This window comes from Tripterygium wilfordii, chromosome 1, assembly GCF_013401445.1.
Source record: "Tripterygium wilfordii isolate XIE 37 chromosome 1, ASM1340144v1, whole genome shotgun sequence".
NCBI lineage: Eukaryota > Viridiplantae > Streptophyta > Magnoliopsida > Celastrales > Celastraceae > Tripterygium > Tripterygium wilfordii.
Genome location: NC_052232.1, coordinates 995,643 through 1,019,113, shown reverse-complemented (window position 1 = coordinate 1,019,113; position 23,471 = coordinate 995,643). Strand labels below are relative to the sequence as shown.

Sequence of the window (23,471 nt, the reverse complement as noted above, 5' to 3'; positions counted from 1 at the left end):
GGACAACACACGTGTAGATCAAAAAATCATAGGCAAATTACATTTCCTCCTTCAACTATAGTAATAGTTTCACTTTCGTCCTTAAATTATTTTTTTCCCTCTTAATTTCGTCCTTCAACTATTGAAATGTATCTATTTCATCATTCAAATGAGAGAGTAGACGAAAAAAATCCAACGTAACATTTATTTAGCATATCGAAGTAATCCTGATTGACAAATTTTGACAAATATGAATAATATTATCTCTAAACTATTGTCTAGCAAGTTTAGTGCTTAAACTATATAATAAAATAGTTTCGGGATTTTGAAGAGTTGGGTACTTTGGGGATTTTACGAGATGATATGTGTAAATTTAAGTCAAGTGGTATGAAAGGTGTAAAAATTATGCCAATTAAGATGTCAAGTATGATTTTTCTGATGTTATAATCATTTGAGGGACGAACGACATACATTTAAATAGTTGAGAGTTTAAAGAACAAAAATGAAATCAAGAGTATAATTGTGAGACCAAATATATATTTTTGCCAAAAATCATATACCATAAATGTTAAAATTGATCTATATTGGAGCTCGACCCTCCAATTATTGGCTACAATTCTCCTAAAAATTATGTTAAATCAAATCATATTTTTTAAAATAATTTTTTAGAATTTGAGAGTTACAAATTAATGTTTAAAGTTTATATTTTATCACTTGCCAAAAAAAAGTTTTAAGTTTTAGTATTTAGAGTTTAACCACTTGACGATAGTGTAATTGATTATCTCTCAGGACTTAGAGTGTATGACGCCTAGGGTAGAGAATTCGAACTAACCCGTTGAGATATTTTTTCATGGAATATTGTTTATGTGTGCTTGTCCTATTTCTGAGTCCCTACTAGTATGGGTTTCGATGTAATTTTACTTGCTATCAGCGTGGTGCGGGATATTTTGATCACTCAAAATTGATGTCCACCCAGATATTCAAAAGACATACTGAACCATGTGATTTGTCGTTATCAAAATCTATTATATTCTAATTATGACGACCAAAATAATGGACTTATTAAAAGGATGTTCTTATCTCTCTCCCTCCAAAACTTTCGAAATACTTTTTTTTTTTTCCTTCTAGGGTTAGGGTTTTTATCTTCGTTACCAACCTCTCGGTCGCTCTCTACGTTTTCTTAGGTTTTGTCAGACATCTCGAGAAATTCGAAGCGATATTCTACTTCGAAATCAATGGGAAGGTACAGGAGCCGCAGCCGAAGCCTGAGCTATAGCCCTCGCCGACGGAGCAGGACACCTCCACGCGATCGCAAGCGATACGATGACGATTACTACCCCTCTCACCGCGACCGCCGCTCGCCTGCTCCATCTGGACTGCTTATTCGCAATCTTCCTCTTGATGCTAGGTATTTCTCTTCGTTCGTGCTCAAATACACGTGAAGTTTGTTATTGCTCGTGCGTACCCTTCTATCAAACAAGTATGTTCTTGTGATTTCGCTTGAGTCAACGTCTAGGATTTTTGTCAATTATGGGATGTCGTCCTGTCCTTTTGGTTTACCGTTGATTAGTGGCCGATTTATGAAGTTTTGATTGACGAGACAGGATCGAATTGCATTAATGACATGATTGTTGGTATTCACAAAACATTTTGCTTAATGACTGCCTTAACTCAGAAGTTATTATATTGTATTAGACGTTTGTTATTTACAGAATCAATTGCTTTGACGCAAACAGTGAAATTTGAGTTTTTTTTTCCCTGACATTCAACAGGCCGGAAGATCTTAGAATTCCATTTGAGAAATACGGTCCAGTGAAGGATGTATATCTGCCCAAGAATTACTACACTGGGTGAGTTCGGTGGTTGTATTGAAGAGGCAAATCTATCCTTATTCCCTATTGTTTTGTGCGTTGCACTGTCAACTGTGCTATATATCTTTATTGCCACTAGTATCTCCATTATTCCATTTTTTGCATTTTTTTGTTGTATAGTTATCATGCTGATGTGACCCTTGCATTCTGTCCATTAAAAAAAAAGAACAAGAAAAAAAATTGTATGGTAATAAAGATCCATTTAAATCAGAGAATCTGGTTATTTGCCTTGGATTATGGCAAAGTTGAACATTCCCCTTCTTGAAAGCTTAATTGGTTCTGTCACTATTGGCATGCGTGTGGAGTTGCATATGTACTTTCATCTTCTACTAAGTACTAACTATCACACATTCAATTCATGTTCTTTTCATTGTTGTTTAAAATCATAGGGAGCCGCGGGGATTTGGATTTGTGAAGTATCGTTATGGAGAAGATGCAGCAGCTGCGAAGGAACATATGAATCATAGAGTTATTGGTGGACGTGAGATAAGAATTGTTTTTGCCGAGGAGAACAGAAAAACTCCAAATGAAATGCGTACGACTTCCCGAGGAAGGTATAACATAATTACAAAGTCACAATTCTGAATATCTGCTGTTTAATTTTCTCTGAGTTGGAATTTAGTTGTTGACTCACTTGACTGTTCTTTTGCTTTTTGAATTTTGACCAGTAGTCGGCATGGTGGAAGCCATAGAAGGAGAACACCACTGAGGTCCCCAAGACGCCGTCATCATTGTCAGTGCATGTTGTTACTTGTGTTTTTTTTTTTCAACAAGATGCCATTCAAGTTTTTGTGGCTCGCAGTATGAAGATGTGCTGTTTGCAATTTTAGATAAAGTTTTCTTATTTAATATTTTGCTAAATAATTATATTTCTTTGATCACAGCTTACTCTCGCTCTCCTTCTCCAGCTAGGCGTGATTCAAGGTTTGGGCTTTTGTCAGTCAAAATTCCCTGTTTATTTCATTATTATTTAGCTCTTTCTTTGTCTGTTGGTTGTGAAAAATATTGAAATTGTATGACCATGGAATTCTTCCTTTGGAAGTTAGTCTATCTATCTTTTGAATGATTTATCCAAAAAAAAAAACTTAGGAATGACCACATTATGTGGCGTACGCATAGGCATGCCTAGTCCCACCTGGGCTCCCTCAGGGGTGTGCCCTTCAAAGTAAATTAAACTTAGAAATGACCACATTATGTGGCATAGGCATGGCTAGTCCCACCTGGGGCTCGAGGTGAGGGGTCTGAGTCTGCCCCTCGCCAGCCTCCCTTTAGTGAGGCACCTAGGCGTGCACTTCACACCAGGTACAAGGTGAGCCTATTGCACCTATTTTTTATTTACAGGTGGGACCATTTTTTTGGAGTTGGGCTTACTTAGTAAAGGCAAGTCCAAGTTGTTTTGAGCTTAGCTTTGTCTCAGTAGTTAGTACCAATTTACAAATTAGAGTAATAAATAGGAACATAGAAACCCTACAGTCTAGGCAATCATGCTCAACAATCTCCAATTGTTTTGGGGGCATGCATTAAGTGCACCTTCTGTTGCCCTATTTATTTCTCTATATGCCTGAAAAGAAAAGAGACAATTTGGCAGTTCAGTTCATTAATTGATTTCGTATTATGTAGCGAAAAGAAGACCAGATTTATTTGTAACAAAACATAAGTTACAGACCAAAGAGAACAATTGATATATTTCGGTTATTCCATTTCTCTCACAACCCTTTTATGAAAAAGGTGGTGTGCTGTGATAGAAATTAGAGAGTATTGCCACATCTTGATTTTAAAGAGGTGCTAATGCAAATGTTTTGACCGAGTCCCCACAAAGTCAAGGAAGTGTAGGCTGAAAGGAAAGATAATTGTTCAAGTTATTTTACTTTGACGTTAACATCTAATATATAATGTTGTTGATGCTGCTGCTTTAGTTTGGTTTGAAAGGGTTCATAGGAAATATAAATTGTAAAAAGTTTGTTTTTTGATCATTTCTCTCTATATTTCATGCTGTTGATGTGTGAAGATGATATATCCAAGTGGCAAATTGTTGGAATGTTCTTTTCTGCTTCATTGAACAGAAACATACTTGAACAGTTGCACTCATATTTGATCATTGCTAGGTATAATGATGATGATATTTCTGCATTGTCTTTGTTTCCTTGTTCTAAGGGAATGTTATTTGGATCTGTGTAAAATACTTTATTAAGTTGTATAGGTGAAACAAAATGATGTGATGCCACTTGATGGAAAGCTTTCTTAACCTTGTGGCCTTTTTTGATGATTGGCCAAACTTCTATGTGTGGAGATTGTTTGTTTCTCTCATAATATGGCGTGTCTTTAAATGAATTTGAATAATATCTGCTGGTGCATTGTTTATGCAGATAGAAAAGTGAAAAAGGCAGACTTTAAAGACTTCTGGCTTAAAAAGATTAACGAGAAAAGAATAAAGAGATGCACATTGTGCACACTTCACTGAAAGCCCCTCCATAAGTATCATAATGTTACCTTCACCAGCTATTATCTACGAACTGCATGGGCTACCCAACTCCTTGACTTTTAGCTTGTGATGCGTCCTACTATGAAAGAACTGACTAGCTAAACTTGGTTGAGAGAGATTTAGAATCACGAGGGTACTTTATTTTCTCTCTCGTATAAGCTTTCAAGTAATTTTCTTAATAAGAAAGTTGTGAAGTTTGATATCTTGTTTTGCATACGCTATCCAGTCAAGAAAGAAAATAAAGCTTATAGTTGGCAACTTCAAAGAAGGAAGCTATTCAAAGTTATTACTGGTATGGTGGCATTGACCAAGAAAAAGATAATTTGAGAGTTAGAAAGTTGAGACAAAGAGAGCTTGAAGTTTGTCAGATGCTGATCAACCAGTACAACATTATAAAGCCTAACTGTGAAAGTGTTTGGATCCAAGTATCATATTTTTGTTCAGGAACATGGAAAGGTGCAGGTAAAGTTAATGCTTTGATTAATAGATTTTGAACGAGCTGAAAACATGTTTTCTTTCATCAAATCGAATGATGAAGAGCTTGTGCAAATCTCTTTTATTTTGGGAATATATGGATAATTGGATATTGGACAAACATCTTTAATTTTACAAATTTGTGGATATCACACTGTGAGATGGTTTCTTTGCAGAAAATAGGGATTATTATGTTCCTGTGTTACTTCAGGTTCCATATACTTAAGTGTCATTTGAGCCTGATTCCCTTATCTTTCTCAATACTTCTTTTTTTTTTTTAATAAATTATGTATCTATCCTCTCTTGCCAATGGAACAGAGAGCGTGGGGCAAGAGATGATGATCACTCTCGTGGGCGGTCTAAATCTATTTCACGGTCCCGTTCTCCACGAGTTGAGGAGTACAGGTCAAGAAAAAGGTCTCTGAGTCCAAGGGAGAATGGGCATAGTCCTAATGATGAGAGGAATTATTCACCTCATCGGTCCGGGAGTCCAAGGGGTGATAGTCGTGGCCCATCTAGGTCTCATTCGCGATCGTACAGGTACTTAATTCCCTTCATATTTTTTTATTGACAAGGATGGGGGATCTATCATCATAAGCTCGATGTGGTGCCACTGTTTTACAACATGGTCCTTATTTTATATGATCACGAATTAGTAGTTCTGTTAACTTTAGAGTAAACTTCCAGGAGATGAAACTGTGGTGCTTAAGTTGCTGAATGTTGATACTGCATATAATGATGTGGTAGTGAAAAATGTGTCTGGAGAATGATTTTTTTGCAAGTATTTGCAGTTTTAGTCATGCTCCAAGTCCTAAAATTGGTGTTTTGACATTAGTTTTGTTGCTATACTGCTTTGAGTCAATTAAAAATCTACTTTTGTTAGTTGCTTTTTCTAAGCTCAAATGTAGATTGGGACTCAGCATCCAGCTAGATCTTTAAGTAATTAAATCGAAAGCTTCCTATGATGACATTGTGCATTGGAGTTAATGTTCCGCCTTGTCACTTGTTTGCATTTGCCTTTTTTTAATACCCGTATGTATACCAATATAGTATCAAGGTAATCCAACTGAAATCTGTCTGGCGTTAATCCCAAGCAAGTTGATAGATTAATCGGCATCCATTTGATAGAGACACTGTTATTGTCCCAGTTGATTTTCAATTGCTGATGTAATTTGAAGTGGGATGGTTGATAAAGTGATTTTTCCTATGCAGTCCTCGCTGATGGTTTATCAAGACATGCTGCTGCCCTCTTGCGCTGGTTATGTGGTTGCCTTGTGGATGTGTATACCAGTCGTTAACTGGACTTGATCAAGAATTTGCAAACTGTAGTAGAGATGGTTTTGTTTGATGTAGACTGATGTTTCTGGATGCTATTTTTCGTTGATTGTGGTTGTCTGTTCTTAAACTAGTTAAATGGTGTTGGAAAGTTCTAAAGGAGCTTTTCCTTGGGTGGCTTTAGGTTATGGGTTTTGTAAGTGAACAGGGTTTGCTTTGTCTTTACATGTTGGACTGTTAGAGATTACCCCTAATTCGCTTGTGAAGTCTGCAAGCAAGGACTTGTGGTAGAACATTGAAGCTTTTGCATTTGTGGTAGCACGTCAAGGCACCATGATTCAAGTCCCTGTGAGATTGCCTCTGTTTTGTTGTGATTATTGATGTTGCAGCATCAATTTCGCAATATTTAAAAAGAGGACAGTTCTGTGGGAGGGCTATTTTGTGTCACGGTTGCCTGATATTTTGGTGATAACGCTTTGACATGGTTCTATTTGGCAGGGGAGAATGGTTATGTCCAATGTCCGTTGGTCGACAATTTTGTGCTCGGTACTGTGATCTTGCTTTCATGATGTTTGACCGGACATTCATGAGTAATAGGACTATAGGAGCATTAAAGGGTACCGAGTAATAGGAGTTTGTACGGATGTAAGACCTTTTCTTGATGCTTGTTCGGGCAATTGCACCATGGGGAGAGACTCATCACGGGCCAAGTGCCCTGCTGGGCTTGACCTGTCTGGCCCAGGAAAAGATGGGCTTGGGTCAAAAAGTAGGTCAGAATATTTTTGGCCTGGGTCTTGGTAAGCACATTATGCTTTGAGTTCAGTACCTGTTGTATTGGAAAATTGTCCAAGCCCAGCCCTGCCCAAAATCAACTCTATCCGTAGCTACAGTCGATTTTCCATTCGGTGGTTTTGATCGAGTAGAGTTTTGTTTAAGGTTGGTTTTGATCAACTAGGGTGCCTTAAATTCTGGCAATCTACTACATTGAGGCAGTGAGAGTACATCAGCAATAATGTAGATCCTATTGACATGCCATATCCGTTGCAGAACTAATATTTTTGAGTTCGGAACAAATCATCGCTATTGTGTTTATAAAAGAGAGAGCTTCCAGCTTCCGAAAAATACCAGCAATCTGAAGTTCTGAACTAACCACATGAAACCCAAGATATGGAAAAATGTGCGCAACAGTACACATGTTCTAGGCAAAATCGCATCAATTATTCCTTGGGATGGCATTAAATGTATTGTTCGCTGATCACTCCAAAGGGCATGATTTCTCGAACTCTTGCTGCTCTTTGCGGCACAAGTCAAATTCATTCGTATGATAATACATGCAACCAACATATGCATCCATCTCTTTAGTACACTTTTCATGAAGATCTTTCAGCCTGCACCACCCAAAAAAAAAATCCGAATTAAGGGAAACAACATAGCATTACCATGCATGTCTTGTGAGATAAGTTCTAGCTAGTTCAATGTGGCAGGTTCCTATACGTTCGGTGAACAGGAGACCAAATAGTATAATAACCGGAGATAACAGAATAACTATATTGTCGGAAAATGAAAGAACGAAAGAAATGTTAGCATTAAAAGATGTTCAAACCATAGGGAAAAACATGATGTTCAGCAACAATGTCACCGCTTTTTAAAAATGAAGAAGAAATGTAGGTTAATGGAGCATACAAGGTCCCAGACTACACTATTATTGAGGGTTTAGAACAATAGCTCATGGGAAACAATCAGAAAAAAAAAATGCTCATGGGGAACTCTCATTGTAATACATGCTTTGAGACACAATGGATGAAGAAAAGACTAACCTTAAGTGGCAATAAACATAACCTTTATCTCCATAGACAAAGAAAAAAATGTAAGTACTTAAGAGGACCGGTTACTTAGATTGCCTTTGAGCCGACCATGTGTGAAATTTTGATATTTTGGCATCAACAAGCTTGATCACCAACATCACTACCAAACTATAAATCTGTGATACATAAAAATTTTGACAATAAAAGCGAACAACCCAAGTACTCGAGTACCACACGAAAGACGAACAAGAGAAGCAATTAGAACAAGAAGAGAACACATATGCTTGACAATTATATCTCTTAGTAGCACAATTAAGTCCAGCCTACAATTTGAATTGCTCCTACTATTCATTTCAACATTGCAAGATCAAGTCACAAGTGAATATATGACCTAGTGGCAGAGCCATAGAGTTCCAGTGGGGCAATCTAGAGTGGTCATGGGTTCAATTCCTGGTAATAGCCTCTCCACATAATATGTGGGGATAAGGTTTGTGTACATCCTGTATGTCCCCAACCTCACCCACTGCAGGAGCCTTTGTGCATGAAAGTTGTTTACCTTTTTTACTCTTTGAAATAGTCCTGACTACAGAGCGGGTTGCTGCAATCCAGATGCCACTTTCTCGCTACTTGGACAGCCCTCAGCCATGCACATATACAAGTTTCTAACATTATGAGGCATCACCGAGCTAATGCTACAGTTGGAAAACAGGTCTGCCATGCTTATGTAATCATCGCCTACTTAAAGAGCTGCATATTCTTAAAAACCATCTGGAATATAGAATCTGAGGAAAGATAGGCAGACATATATTCATATGAGTGCTTTAGAAATACATCAAAAATCTACAGCTCCTAGTCTTGTAAGGCCCTTCAATGAAGGGCACCAGATAACTCTATTATCACCCCTAATCATATAGCGCTCTTCAGGTAATTCCTCATAGTTGGCTACAGCATACAGAGTTGGAATTTCCACCAAAGAGCAGTATCTCCATTTCAGGTATCTAACAAGAACTTCATTCTATTCCATTTCGATACCTTAAAACTTATGAGCTTAGAGAAAAATCTCAAACCTAAAGGCTACTTTTCATTCTTCCTTTACCTCCAATCAGTTGTCTTAATGCATTCCACTATTCCAGTGAAAGACATTCTGCAGAGAAGTGTTAAGCGCCTAAGCCTAAAGAAAGCTCCCAATTGGATCTCATGTACCATATGACTAATTATAGTTTTGTCAAATGGCATAAGAATACAACTTGCTACCGCACTGTGAGTAATGAACCTCATATGAGACTTGAGCATGACTCTGGACTCAGGAGTCTGCTGAAGATCTAGAGTCAGCATGTTAAGCTCATCAATCAAGTATAGTATTGCAGAATTCTAATACAAAGATTGGACAACTGTAAACAAAGTTTACAGATTGCATAAGCAACTCAACAAAGCAAAGCTATTTAATGCCCAAATAGAAATCTCAAGCACCTGCAGCTCTAGCTAATTGTCCACCCTTTCCAAGTGTGATTTCTATGTTATGTATGGCCGTGCCTAAGGGCATATTGGTTGAAGTAGATTCTTCTTTTTGATCAATCAAAACCTCTTCCTAACGAGTATAATATATTTCAGGAACACCAAAGAAACCCTTTGAAGCCAATGAGTACAAATCCAACAAAACCTGGACGCAGGTAATGATTCACAATCAACACTAACTTATCCTCTGAATGCCAACATTCCCTTAAAATTCAAAATGGAAAGCTGATAGTAAAAGTAGTGGAAAAACAAGAAGTCAATCTTCTCCATTTACGGTTTAGCTTAACCATAGATCATTCAGAAATTACACGCACACAAATTCGCAAACACAATTTGTAATGTGTGTGCGCCTATGAGATGACGACAACGATTGGAACAGATCACTTACAGGCCAAGGACGCATCGAGTAACTTGCTGACCTTTGTCAAGGCACTTCTCAGGGTTTTGATCCTTCTGCTTGCACTTGAGGAAAGCCACATTCTCCGGCATGCACCTAATCCCGATGTGCTTCGACGCAGACATCAGCACCGAAGAGGTCGGGATCGGATTCCCCGTCGCATCCACGGCGCTCGACATCTCCAATTCCACCACCGATTTATCCTGCGCAGCCAACCCTATAACGATGAGAAGAAAAATCGAATTTCCCCTAATCACTTACATTTTCTATGATTCACGATATTTCCAGGTAGATTGAAACTCTAAAGGAAAATTTTCAGCGTAAAAATTCCTTACCTGCTCGTTGCTATCGAGAAACACCGAGAGAGGAACAAATGTGTTTAGGCCAGTGAGCGAGAGATGGGGCAGAGACCGATTAACGCTAATTGTGCGCCTGGGGGTAGTTACACGGTAACAAGATTACCATAATGACCCTCCTCTCTCCTCGAAAGTGGAGAAAAGAAACGACTCTTTTGAGGGTATTTACGTCCAATATTCAATAGCACTGGCCTTCAAGATCAAATTCCTTATTTTCTATATTTTAATTAAAAATTTATTTTAGGAGATATTTTTAAAATTTTTCTAAGACCACTCTAACCACACCATCAATTTCAACATCACATATAATATTTTTTGAAATTATTATTACAAATATAAATAACAAAATATTTTTTGGGAAAAGGGGGAGAAAAGAGAAAATAAAATATTAGTTTTTTTTTTAATTTATTTTAGAGATGATGGTGCATACCCCAACATTGGGGTATGTAGTCGTCCACCCCATTTAGAGTACTATTTGGAGTACCTGTTGGAGTAACCAAAAATGAAAAAGATACATGTAGATGTTAGAACTTCAAATAAAGAAAAGTTAAGTGGATAACCAACAACTTGTAGGAGACATAAATAAAGATGACCGAAAATCTCTTGACATCGGGAGGGTGTTGGCCAATGAGACTCTAACAACCAAGTTAGTAAACTAAAGATCAAACGATGTGCATGAGAATGTACGCGAGGAGATTTGATCGTGGTTGAAGATAGAGCGAAAGATAGTATTTGGGATCGAAGGTACAATGTTGATCTTGTTTGTTTTTGTAAGGTTAATGATAGCAAAAGCTTGGAGTTTTTGGCAGATTAATGAACTTATCTTCTTTAAGAAGAAGGTCGATAGTTAGAGATAAGTGAAAGGATCTTTTAAGATAGATCATGAGGGAACAAGTTTCGAGGTTGGCTTGGGAAAAAGGTAATTCATAGAAAACATGTTAAGTGGCAAGTCTGACATGATTAGTTGGTAAAGTATAATATTAAAATTACGGTGTGTCCTTTCAGATGGGACGAGTACAAATCTCAAGATAGACTTAATGCACGGAGTGGGTCAGAGGTCTTGACAAAAAGGAGAGTTGGTTATTGGTTGATAAAAAAAAATGTCCAAAGGTGTGAAGGATCATCAAAAGAAATGTGAGCACAAGTTACAAGGTCGATTGTAGGGAAGGACCTAGTTGCTTGATGGACTAGGCGTGAGGCCTAAGGTTTGCCATTGATTGGCTCGCTCGTGAGGCCGAGCTGCAAGTAGAAGTGACTTGAGGTCTAGGCAAAGTGAGCGGATCAAGTTGTAATGTTACAGGCATAAGCTGTCCTTTGGACAGTGGGTCGTGCACGTGCACGTGCACGTCATAATGAATATGTAGAAGTATGGTAATTGAGTTGGCATACATGATATGGATTGTGGCCTATTCAAGCTAGGTCGGATCTTTACATGTAAATTATAAGGTGGTGGGATTGTTAGTCAATTTAATTTATTGGGTTTTAGTCACACCTATTTCTATTTGTCTGGGCCAATACGATTTTTAACTGTACTGTACCCAAAATAGTCGCCAGGTACTCCTTTAGGTAAGCTTGCAGCTATCTTTCTTGGAAGGGATTTTCGTTGTCTGAGGGAAGGTTGCTGTTGTCTGTTGAGCTTAATTTCCTTCATTAGCTCAGCCATATAATCTTTTCATCCATTTTAGGTACCCATCGGAGATGCTGTAAATCTCCAGATTTTTTCATTTGTTGCCGTATCATCTGGGATGAGTGTCAATGGAAATGATGCTTGATTGTTCTCTCAAGTAATCAAAATGCACCATTTAACCACTCAGGGTTTCACATACAAAGCATGAAGATATCTGGTTTCACTTGTCTAAAAGTTACATTGGAATCTCTGTTATAGAAGGTAATACTTACTAGTTCGCATCACCAAGTCAATGGTGTCCTACCAATCACGTGAACGACTGGAGTAAATCCTTTAGTCTCTATCGAGTAAATGAAGGAAAAGAAGAACGGGACACTTGTCATTCAGGTGAAGGAAAAGACAGAAGGAAATGAATGGGTGGGAGTGAGAGAGATGTGAGGAGTGGCAGGCACGGGTGCGGGCAAAAGATACACCGACGGAGAGGTTTCTCTTCACCTTCCAAGCAACCCCCTACACGACCCTCTCTCTGTCTCAAAATCACGTCGCATATCCTTTTTGAAAGAAATAAAATAAAAAAATCGAAGAGTATAATAAGTCATAGAATCGGATAATATCAGAAGGAATTTAAGTTCCTTGATTCTCTCCATTTTTGAAATCTTTGCCACAGCCATTTTTTGTTTCTGGGTTTAGGCCGCAATAATGAAAGTTACTCAACCACTCGCTAACGGAGTTACAGAGGTGTCTTCTCCGGTCAGTCCATGAAACCCCAATTTCTCTCTTAGTCCTTTATCTCTTTATTTGCGTAGATTTAGTATGCTTTATGATTCAATGGATTTGGGTTGCCTTATTTTCCTTATTTGGCAAGTGTGACTGGCTTGCTTTGCTGCTTAAAGCTCTTTCTGATAAATATGGATTTGTGATACGTTCTGTATTGTTTCTTTATTTAATCAGTGCTTAATTAGTAAAAGTTCAATATTTGTTGTTTCAATTAGTGTCGGTGGTATCAGAGCTTGCAAGTTTAACGAGTGACCGGATCTTGCCTTCCATTTTTGCCCATTCCATGCTTAGTTGGGATTCTTGATACCTGCCCTCGCAATCTTATTTCGTCCATATAATAGATGAGACACACATTTCTGGTGAGAAATCTAGGACTCTTTTCTTGAAGGGTTGTGAGGTTTAGATCTATTATTAGTGATTTTCAGCAGATTATGTGGGTGTTCACTGATTTCGGCAAATTGAAATGCTGGTGATCTTGAATGTGGTCTGGGTAGGTATATCAATGGTAAATATACCACCATATGACGCTTGTGACGTTTTTCGTCATTTATGAGAGTTCAAGAATAACTATTCATATAGGATTATGAACACAGGAAAATATCCATCAACTTCTGTGTTTGGTATGTGGGAACTGGCATTGACTAGTGAGAAGTTCCTTGACATTAGCTCCCAGTGATTAACATATGTTTGTTATGTTTATAAAAGATGGCATGAGTTGAAATTCTTGATTAATGCTGGAGTGTTGCAATGCTATGCATTATCAACAGGATGGCTAAATATCTGATTTTGGTTTCTTGAGCAAACTAATTGTTGAATTCAGATCAGAGCATTTTAGTGAAAACTTATGTGCTAGGACAAACATTGCACGACTCTTCTTCTTCTTTTTCAGCCCTTCACATTAGAATCATGTCCCATGGTGGCATTTGTATCTAGGTATAGAACTCAGCAGTTTAAATGGTGAGTTTTGATGCCTTTGTTTGCCTCCTTAATTCGTCATCGGTTAGATGTTTTTGCTGACGGTGGTTAGTTACACACCTGGAAAGAATAAAATGATTTAGAAACTGTGGAGCTAAGTAGTGGTCTGAAGCTACGCCCTTTAACTATTTTTGTTTCTTTGTTCATTGTTGAAGACAAAACAAACCACAAGTCTTGAAAGAGGAGCCTGATACTTAAGGAGTTATAGATGTCTGCGTGGACAATGGCCATCTACATGGAACGAGAGAACAATTTCATGTTTTGCATCCGAAATTTGCAGAGGTTGTGTAACTTGTGTTTGGCACATGAATTATTGTGTTGAGTCATGTAATCAGTTATAATCTATAATGGCACGCCATATTGTATTTGGCACATGAATTATTGTGATGAATCATGTAATCAGTTATAATCTATGTTAGCATGGCATATTTTCTGGATGCATTTATACCACATGACTTCAAGATATTGAAAAATGTTGTCTGCAGAATGATCGTCAAGAAGAGGAAGTCTCAAAGGGAGAAGTCTTAGATTCAGGACCGAGCGGGAGGCGCTCAGATCTTTCACTTCAAATACCTCATAAGCCCATTGGTTTTGGCAGTAGTCATAGTGGAAAGGGTTTACTGAAATCTCAAGCTTCGAACATAGGTAGTCCATCGTCTGGAGGCTTCTTGCGGGGTCTAAGCTTCAAGAAAAAAATTTCCATAGCTGAAGGTGAAAGAAGCTCCCTCCTCAATTCAGACTCCAGGACAGCACTTGAAAGTCCAATCGTGGCTAGTTTCAAGGCTGCATTTTCCTGGAAAAGGTCTACATCTCTTCCACTTTCTCATGAGGCAGGCTTCTCCCCTTCAATTCCCACACCTACTTCTGCTAGGATGCCTGGTGAACGTCATAAAACCAATGTAAACATCTTTTCGCATGGGATTCTGCCTGGGTTTTGCACTTTCATATGATTCTTTAAGGCTATAGATTACATCAGCATGAATAGTCAATAATTGGACATAGGAGAACTCATAATTTTAGAATACTTTTGTTTTTCTTTTATTTGATATTACGGAAACTCAAATGACCTAGTCTTTCATCTTGTGTAAGGCTGCTGGGTGAGACTCCAGTTGCATGCAACTATTCACAAGCCATACCATTGGTCAGGATGGAGATTTGCACTGGCAAATTTTGATGGTCCAGCCAGGTCTTGACCATTAAGGTTAATTTTTTTGGAAATGTATGATATTGTTTGAATATTTCCCCCTAATCCCCCCTTCTCTATTTTACCTTCTTTACCCCCTCTAGAGGTTGGATTGATTCAAAAAAATCTTGTCTCTCTTGTATAGCATTCTTTAAAACGAATGACTTGACTATGCACATGATACATGTCATGAGCATATCCTTTTAGGCATATATTCTTTCAGAACATATAGACCTTCTTCTCTATTGGGGTTAGATCCTGCTTTCTTCATTCTGTATCCATGTAGCTAAACCTTCTTGGAGTAGACTCATCAAGCCTTACTTACATATGTTTCTAGAAAGTAGAAGGAAGTGAAAAAGGGAAGGGTTTGCTGTGGTGAGGCATGGGTCTGTGTTGTAACTTGTAATTGGTGTGCTAGTAAGTTTTCAGAGGAAAATATATTCATGATAGTTATGGTGATTTTTTTGCAGAAAGGGGTAGTTAATGGTGTGGTTTCAAGGTCATTGTCTGTTCCAGGGAAAAATGTTGTCATAGTAAGATCCATGTCTTTTCCTGCCAATAGAGAGCACATTATGTCAGAATCTAGCAATGGTATGTAGTTGCATGTAAACTTGGTTATTTTTGTTCATTATTCTTGTTTCCATGTTAATATATGTTATTGTTTCCACATTTATGTATATGAATTAATCAGAAACAGATAACTCGCTCTGGTTGTGAAAATTCTAAATGTCATTATGAAAGCAATTTAGATAAGAAAATGTTGACGTATGATATGAAGCATATCCGGAAAAACAAGTTACTTTCATCTTACTGCTTTGCTGAAATGCTGTCAAATTTTATTGTCCCAAGGCTCCCCTTACTCAGGTCAAATTAATTGCCATTAAGAAAATTGCAAAAAATAAAAATAAAAATACTTTATTAAATGATTATGGAGCTGCTTATATTATAAACTTGTCGATGTTATTTTTTAGTCCCTCCTCCCCTCTCTGATATGCTGCCGCCGACTTCAATATATTTGTGATAAAGGCTTTGATGATGATCCCTTCTTATTTCTCTTGCAGTAGATCAAATAACACCTGTCCCAATGGGCTGTGACGACGAAGAGATTCCAGAAGAAGAAGCTGTGTGCAGGATCTGTCTGGATGCATGTGAAGAAGATAACACACTCAAAATGGAATGCAGTTGCAAAGGTGCCCTCAGACTTGTACATGAAGAATGCGCAATTAAGTGGTTTAGCACAAAAGGAAACAAGAATTGTGATGTATGTGGGCTAGAGGTCCGGAACTTGCCTGTAACTTTGTTTCGTGTGACAAGCTCTGCTCAAAGCAATAACAGACAGGGACGGAGTTCGACTTCGCAAGCTATAAGGTAATATAATCTGGGGTAACGGTCATACATCCACTTGTTTTTACCTTCTATGAAAATCATTCTGGAAGTTCAATGAAAACTTTCCTACCACATTTCACGCTTATTTGTTTTATTCATACTCAGGCAGACTGATGCCTGACCTTAATTAAATATTCCTTTACATTAGCCTATATATTTTCCCTTCATTCTTGGTAAAGCACTTCTGACCACACCTTCAAATCAATTAAATGAGTCTGTAGCATTATTTTCAATTTATTATAACCAGCTGATAATCTGCTTTAACTTTCACCATTTTGTCTGTTGAATTTGCAGCTTAGTTTTTATCTTAACTATCTTTCAGTCGTTACTTGGTCTTTTCCTGCATCCTGATAAATTTGTTATTTGACTCTCTATGATATGCAGTGCATGGCAGGACTTTGTGGTGCTTGTGTTAATTAGCACCATATGCTATTTCTTCTTCCTGGAACAGCTACTGGTAGGCCATTTTTGCCCTGAGGAAAAGCAAAAGAAATAACGGTTTTCAACTTTCTGTGGCCTAGACGTTGCATCTTGTTTTAGATTGAAAAGGCTGGCAGTATCAATATTTGTTTATGTCAACTTTGTGGTATTGGTTTTGCCATGCATCCATAGCTGAACAGCACACTAAATTTATGTCAAGTCATTGAGCCAGATTTGTCTAAAACACAGTTTTGCTCTCACTAGTATAATTCAATAATAGAAAAACTTTAGATAACTGGTTGAATACTTGAGATTGTAGTTTTCATGTCAAGATAATTGCAGCATCTGTAACGTTATAGATTGTTTTTTTTTTTGTTTCTTGATTGTTTGTTTTCTGTTCTCCTTGTTCCTTGTTTTGTCTCGGTCACACTCCCTTGGTGCCATTCAATAAGTTTTTCCCATTCAGAAAAAAGAAAATTGTATGTAAAAATGCTGACCAAATGCTCAGCAATGAAAGGAATATATCTCTTTCTTTTGGGAAATTTTACCCATGGCCTGTGTTCTTTGATTTTTGGTAAGCTTAGTTAATTATGGGCTTTATTATTTTCAGATTCTGGACTTAAAGACTCGAGCAATCATAATCACTGCCCCATTTGCGTTTACCTTGGGGCTTTTGTCGTCTACTTTTGCAGTCATACTAGGTAAAGCTGATCTTCAGAATTTACCGGAAATTATGTACAATTTCTTAGCATGTGCTTCTTTCATCTTGCAGCAATCAAGGAGTACAAATGGACGTATGCTGCTTTGGAGTTTTCACTTGTAGCCATCATTGTCCATGTATTATACAGTGTGGTGTGTAATGCTCTCTCTCTCCGACACACACACACACGCTCATGTGCACACACGTATACACACTCTAATAGAGCGTCAATAAACATTCCCATAATAAATATAATTTTAGCTGTCTGATCAGATATTGTGGCAGTTAAGTTGTTTTTGTCATGCTTATGAGTAAAGGTGAATATTGTGATAAGTTGGTGAACACGAGGAATATGATATTAGCAGCTGATTTTAGCTATGATTTGCAAGTTCCTGACCTTGGTACTAAAGGGATAATTAGTACAACAACTACTGGCCGAAGTTTAGAGTCATCTTTGGAAAGGATTTCTAAACATCTATTGCATTTATTTACTTTACCTAGTTTGTTAGCATATTACATGTATTTCATTTAAATAAATAGAAATTAGCATATTACAGGTATTGTTCTGTATTCGGGCTAACCCCACCTTGGCACCTGCATCAACTTGCAAGTACTATAAGTTTCCTTTTCTTCCCTCCAGGTTAACGGCAAATTTGAGTTTGCTTGAAAGCATTTCTTTGATGCAGAAAGACACATTATTTGTCTGATTGCTTGCTGAACTTATGCGAACAAGAAGATGAAGAAAAGAGTCATGTTTATTAAATTAAAATGCTATTTTACTAGGGTAGGATGAGATATGTTAATCTGAATTGTACAGTAGTTTTTGGCGATTCTACCATTTAATTTCCCCATGTTACTATTTTTCACAAATCTATGCTAGTACATGAAAATGGGTACTGAAGGCTAGCCTGGCATGAGCATTTAGCCGTCGACGTTCAGTTCTACACCATCATCTGAAGCACTCTATTAATGTAACTCAACATGAACTAATGCCCTCACTTTTATTGCAGCTTCATCTGAAGGCAGTTTATGCCATATTGCTTTCTTCATTTCTGGGCTTTGGATTGGCTATGAGCCTCAACTCATTGTATCTTCAATATTTTGCTTGGAGAGTTCAGGTCGCAGAGGAACGTCACCCGGTTTGACCATAAACCGGCCAGGGTCTATGTTCAAGCCTTTTGTTCTGCTCATCTATGGATATATTTCTGATGTATATATATGTTACACATCTTTAACTCCCACAAAGCATCAAGAGTTATGTTCTGTAAATGAATAAAGTGAGGTTGCAGGTCTTTTCTTCCTTTATGTCATAGCAGCCTCATTGCATGGTTGGAACACAGATTGCGTAATCTTCTTCACAAGATTAAACAACCAAATCATCAGGAAATTTGTCATCCTTCATAACTATTCTCCCCACAGGCCAAAGAAGCATGTTCAATTACCAATGCAAGTACTTAGACTTAACTTTGCAATCAATATCTTTTATTGAAGTGGGAAACACCTATATAGCTATTACATTGGTTTACAATCAATGATCTACGTAATTACAATCTCTATCAAAGTCACTATCAAAGTCAACAATTGAGGCATCAATTATGAACTTAGACAAATCAATATTGATTGCCGAATCTTCAATTAAGGAAAATCTTCAATCAATATTGAGTTTGTCAATAAAGTCTTCAATCAATAAAGTAAATCTTGGGTAAATCTTTGACTCTATTCAACACTCCCCCTCAAGGTGGTGCATAGACATCGTACATGCCCAGCTTGACAAGTGAATCAGCAAACACTGAATTTGACACTCCCTTGGTTAACACATCAGCCAACTGATCTTCGGTTTTCATATACGGAACTTCAATTATTTTTTCTTCTAGCTTTTCATACACGAAATTCCTATCAATTTCCACATGTTTAGTCCGATCATGTTGCACTGGGTTCTCAGCAATTTTAATTGCTGACTGATTATCACAATACAATTTCATTGGTCTTTTAATGGACAAACTCAGCTCCCTCATAAGCCGTTTGAGCCATAACAACTCACAAATACCTTTCACCATTGCTCTGTATTCGGCTTCTGCACTAGACAATGAGACAACTTTTTGCTTTTTACTTCTCCAAGTAACCAGATTTCCTCCAACAAAAGTTAAATACCCAGTGGTTGATCTTCTTCGGTCTCCTTTACCTGCCCAATCTGAGTCGGTATAGCCCCATACGTCTGCATGCCCATTCTTAGAAAAGAGTAAGCCTTTTCCCGGTGCAGATTTTAAATATCTCAGAATTCTAATAACTGCATCCATATGTTGTTTACCAGGATTGTGCATAAATCTACTCACAACACTGACCGCATATGCAATATCTGGCCTCGTATGAGACAAATAGATTAAACGCCCAACTAACCTTTGATATCGTAATTTGTCTATTGAAGTTTGATTCGAAGACTCTTCCAATCCATGATTTTGTTCCATAGGAGATCCAATTGGCTGACATCCAAGCATACCAGTTTCTGTTAATAAGTCAAGCACATACTTTCGTTGGGACAAAAATATGCCTTGCTCAGAACGAACAACTTCAATGCCCAAAAAATATTTTAATCCTCCCAAATCCTTCATATCAAATTCAGTTGACAAATAGTCTCTCAGTTTACGCATTTCTTCAGAATCATTGCCTGTCACTACCATGTCGTCAACATAAATAATGAGAGCCGTTAATTTATCACCAACTCTTTTCAAAAATAAAGTGTGATCTGCATTACTTTGCTTATAGCCGAATCTTCTCATAGCAAGTCGGAATCGACCAAACCAAGCTCGAGGAGATTGTTTCAACCCGTATAAGGCTTTCTTCAGTTTACACACGACACTTTGATCACCTGGAGCTTCATACCCTGGGGGCAGAGACATATAAACTTCTTCTTGTAGCTCACCATGTAAAAAAGCATTTTTTACATCATATTGTTGTAGAGGCCAATCAAAATTTGCAGCTAGGGATATTAGGACTCGAACCGTATTAATTTTTGCAACAGGAGCAAACGTTTCCTGATAATCAACCCCATACGTCTGGGTGAATCCTTTAGCCACAAGCCTAGCTTTATACCTATCAACCGAACCATCAGGCTTGCACTTGACGGTGTACACCCACCTACAACCAACAGCTTTTTTTCCTTTCGACAACTCCACCAATTCCCAAGTTTGATTTTTCTCAAGTGCTGTCATCTCCTCAGTCATTGCAGTTGCCCATTTTGGATCCAACAACGCCTCTTGCACTTTAGTAGGAATATCTATGACAGTCATATTACTGACAAAGCTTCGGCATTCCTTTGACAGTCGGTGAGTGGATGCATACTGAGCAATAGGATATTTCACTTTTCGCACAACCTCTGGTGAAAATCTATCTGGTGGAACACCACGAGTACTTCTTGGTGGGAGTACGTATCTGTCAGTTTCAATCGAGACACAAGTATTATCACAAATATTGTTAGTATTAACATCAGACTCAATGCTTACCTCAGGAGGATCTGTACGAGGAGTATCGGGAGTGGGTACTAGCGAAGATGAGAGAGAGGGAGCTTCAGCAACAGTATCGGCAACACACAGTGGATCAGGAAACAACTCCATCCAATTTGGAGCTTCAACAACAGTATCACCACTCGGGCCCGGAAGCGTGGAGTTGGGTGAAGAAAAAAACATTTCATGTTCAGAAAAGGTGACATCCATAGTAACATAGAACTTACTTGTAGGAGGATGAAAACAACGGTAACCCTTTTGTGAAGGATGATAACCGACAAATACACACTTGAGGGCACAAGGATCAAGTTTCGTGCGGAGATGTTTCTGTAAATGTACAAACACAACACAACCAAACACCCGAGGAGGAAGTGTGAGGTGCGATGGCAGTGTTACATAGGATGCCAATTTATCAAGTGGTGTCTGAAATTGTAGAACACGAGTGGGTACCCTATTCAAAAGATATACAGCTGTGGTAACAGCTTCTTCCCAAAAACGTGGTGCCATGTGGGCTCCAATAAGGGCAGCACGTGTAATCTCCAAAATTTGTCTGTTTCGGCGCTCAGCAACACCATTCTGTTGTGGTGTATAAGGACAAGTGGTTTCATGCAAAATTCCATGAGTCTGAAAATAAGCTTGTAACTCCTGATTTACAAATTCACCACCATTATCAGATCGAAGAACTTGTAAATTAGCAGAGAATTGTGTTTTGATCATGGTATGAAACGTGCGGAAGCAAGCAGCCACATCACTCTTATGACGCATAAGGTAAAGCCAAGTCATACGAGTGCAATCATCAATAAATAATACAAACCATCTAAAGCCAGTAGAAGTAGTAACAGGGGCAGGTCCCCAAACATCCGAATGAACCAACGCAAAAGGCACAACTCTTTTATTGGAACTATCAGAATAAGTAGCACGATGACTCTTGGCCAAAACACATGTATCACACTGAAAATTGGAAGGTTCACATGTAGAAAATAAAGTAGGAAATAAATATTTCAAGTAACCAAAGGAGACATGACCCAAACGATGATGCCATAACCGAATCTGATCTTCTGATGCCCTAGATGACCCTTTTGCTGATAGAGATCGTCCCATACTAACATCTTCCACATAATATAATCCCTCTCTCTTAGTACCACGCCCAATTATCTCCCCGCTGCAGAGATCCTGAAGGAAACAAAAAGTAGGATATATTAATACTAAACAATTTAGTTGTGTAGTAACTTGTGGCACAGATAAAAGATTATTGGAAAGAGCAGGAATCAATAAAGTGTGCTCCAAGGATAATGAAGGAGTTAAGTTAACCCTTCCAGCGCCCGTAACCGGATATGAAACACCATTGGCATTGGTGACAGTAGAGCAATTTGGTAAACAAGCATCATGTAATAAGGACGCATCAAAGGTCATATGATTAGTCGCACCAGAGTCAAGAATCCAACCGGGATCTTTTTCAGAATTTGTTGCAAGAAGGGCTAGACCAACACTACCTGACTGTTGGAGAATAGTAGGATCTACCACAGAGTGAGTGATATCAACTGGAGTAGTGGAAGCCATGGTATCCATTGAAGAAGGAGTCGGTGCCATTGGGACTGTAGGTGAGGTGCATAGCGCAACTTTACCACCTTTTCGAGCTTGTAATCGCTCTTTGTGAGCCTGCCACCACTCGGGATATCCATGCTTTTTGAAGCAAGTATCTACAATATGTTTGGTGCTGCCGCAATGAGTACATTTACCACCAGTAGGTACTGAAAGTGACAAAGAACTTGTTGGAGTTCCATATTTTCGAACTGTCATAGCCATCTGAGGAACTTCTGAAGACATCATTGTATTCCGGCGAAGTTTTTCACGTCTCACAGTTGAGAAAGCATTATCAGGTCCAGGTAGAGGATTAGTACGAAGAATATCTCCCCGAACAGAATCATATATATCATCAAGCCCAGCCAAAAAAGAATAGACTCGATCTTCATCAATTTCAGCCATTCGAGTCTTAATCACATCTGGCTGAGTAAAGGTAATTGGACGACGATGATCAAGCTCCTGCCAAATAACCTTAAGATCGGAATAGTATGCAGCCACAGGTCGCCCTGCCTGCTTAGTTGCCATAGCTTTTCGAGACAGATCATACAAAATAGATTTATCAGCACCCTCAAAATATGTTTGAGACACAGCATCCCAAACATCATTCGCAGTGGGTAAACGAATAAAAAGATTCATTATATCGGCCTCCATAGAGCCAATAAGCCAGCCTTTTACAGTAGCATCCTCCATCATCCACTTGTTATATGTAGAGTCACTAACAGTAGGTTTCGAGGTCGTACCTTTGAGATATTCCATCTTTCCTCGTCCAGCAACGAACATAGTAACCACCTGAGACCAAAGAGTGAAATTTGAGCCATTCAGTTTGATCCCATAAGGAATAGAGGTTGGTTCTTGAGTTGGCGTCACCACAGGTGGAACTATAAGAGCACCGGATTCAGCCATGAGTTGTTTGTAATTTCTGGATGTGATTCTGGTTCAATGGTGCAATCGGCACCTGTTATGGACGAAGCAATCGGCTTCTGTCGGATGGTTGGAGCAGTCGGCCCCTAGTAGCTACGGTGATGGAGAGGTAGTATGTTAAGAGAACCTTGCTCCGATACCAACTTAACTTTGCAATCAATATCTTTTATTGAAGTGGGAAACACCTATATAGCTATTACATTGGTTTACAATCAATGATCTACGTAATTACAATCTCTATCAA

General features: G+C 38.3%; 3 protein-coding genes across 8 annotated transcripts; 2 read left to right on the top strand and 1 right to left on the bottom strand.

Moving 5' to 3' along the window:
- Nucleotides 1–1,066: 1,066 nt before the first annotated feature.
- LOC119999022 (serine/arginine-rich SC35-like splicing factor SCL28) lies at nt 1,067–6,426 on the top strand. 2 transcript variants are annotated; one of them, XM_038846521.1, is made up of 7 exons: nt 1,067–1,387; nt 1,752–1,829; nt 2,240–2,404; nt 2,522–2,583; nt 2,735–2,774; nt 5,125–5,346; nt 6,019–6,426. In XM_038846521.1, exons 1-7 carry the CDS (start codon nt 1,215–1,217, stop codon nt 6,026–6,028), a joined length of 750 nt encoding a protein of 249 aa, XP_038702449.1. In that variant the 5' UTR covers nt 1,067–1,214; the 3' UTR covers nt 6,029–6,426. The 2 variants fall into 2 exon arrangements, with proteins under 2 accessions (XP_038702449.1, XP_038702442.1); XM_038846514.1 differs by having other exon boundaries at nt 1,070–1,387; nt 2,519–2,583.
- A 654-nt stretch (nt 6,427–7,080) lies between these two features.
- Nucleotides 7,081–10,274, bottom strand: LOC119999035 (NADH dehydrogenase [ubiquinone] 1 alpha subcomplex subunit 8-B-like). Of its 2 annotated transcripts, none has more exons than XM_038846532.1 (3): nt 10,133–10,274; nt 9,790–9,999; nt 7,081–7,469 (listed from the first exon to the last, which is right to left on the bottom strand). In XM_038846532.1, the coding sequence occupies exons 2-3, from the start codon at nt 9,975–9,977 to the stop codon at nt 7,337–7,339; spliced, it is 321 nt and encodes a 106-aa protein (XP_038702460.1). In that variant the 5' UTR covers nt 9,978–9,999; nt 10,133–10,274; the 3' UTR covers nt 7,081–7,336. The 2 variants fall into 2 exon arrangements, with proteins under 2 accessions (XP_038702460.1, XP_038702467.1); XM_038846539.1 differs by having other exon boundaries at nt 9,790–10,015; nt 10,134–10,211.
- A 1,437-nt stretch (nt 10,275–11,711) lies between these two features.
- On the top strand, nt 11,712–18,559 carry LOC120004126. Of its 4 annotated transcripts, XM_038853392.1 has the most exons (9): nt 11,712–12,441; nt 12,472–12,531; nt 14,019–14,432; nt 15,187–15,307; nt 15,778–16,084; nt 16,487–16,559; nt 17,133–17,223; nt 17,295–17,374; nt 18,233–18,559. In XM_038853392.1, the coding sequence occupies exons 2-9, from the start codon at nt 12,481–12,483 to the stop codon at nt 18,365–18,367; spliced, it is 1,272 nt and encodes a 423-aa protein (XP_038709320.1). In that variant the 5' UTR covers nt 11,712–12,441; nt 12,472–12,480; the 3' UTR covers nt 18,368–18,559. The 4 variants fall into 4 exon arrangements, with proteins under 4 accessions (XP_038709320.1, XP_038709335.1, XP_038709310.1 ...); XM_038853407.1 differs by lacking the exon at nt 14,019–14,432 and having other exon boundaries at nt 11,713–12,441; XM_038853382.1 differs by having other exon boundaries at nt 11,714–12,531.
- The last annotated feature ends 4,912 nt before the right edge of the window (nt 18,560–23,471 follow it).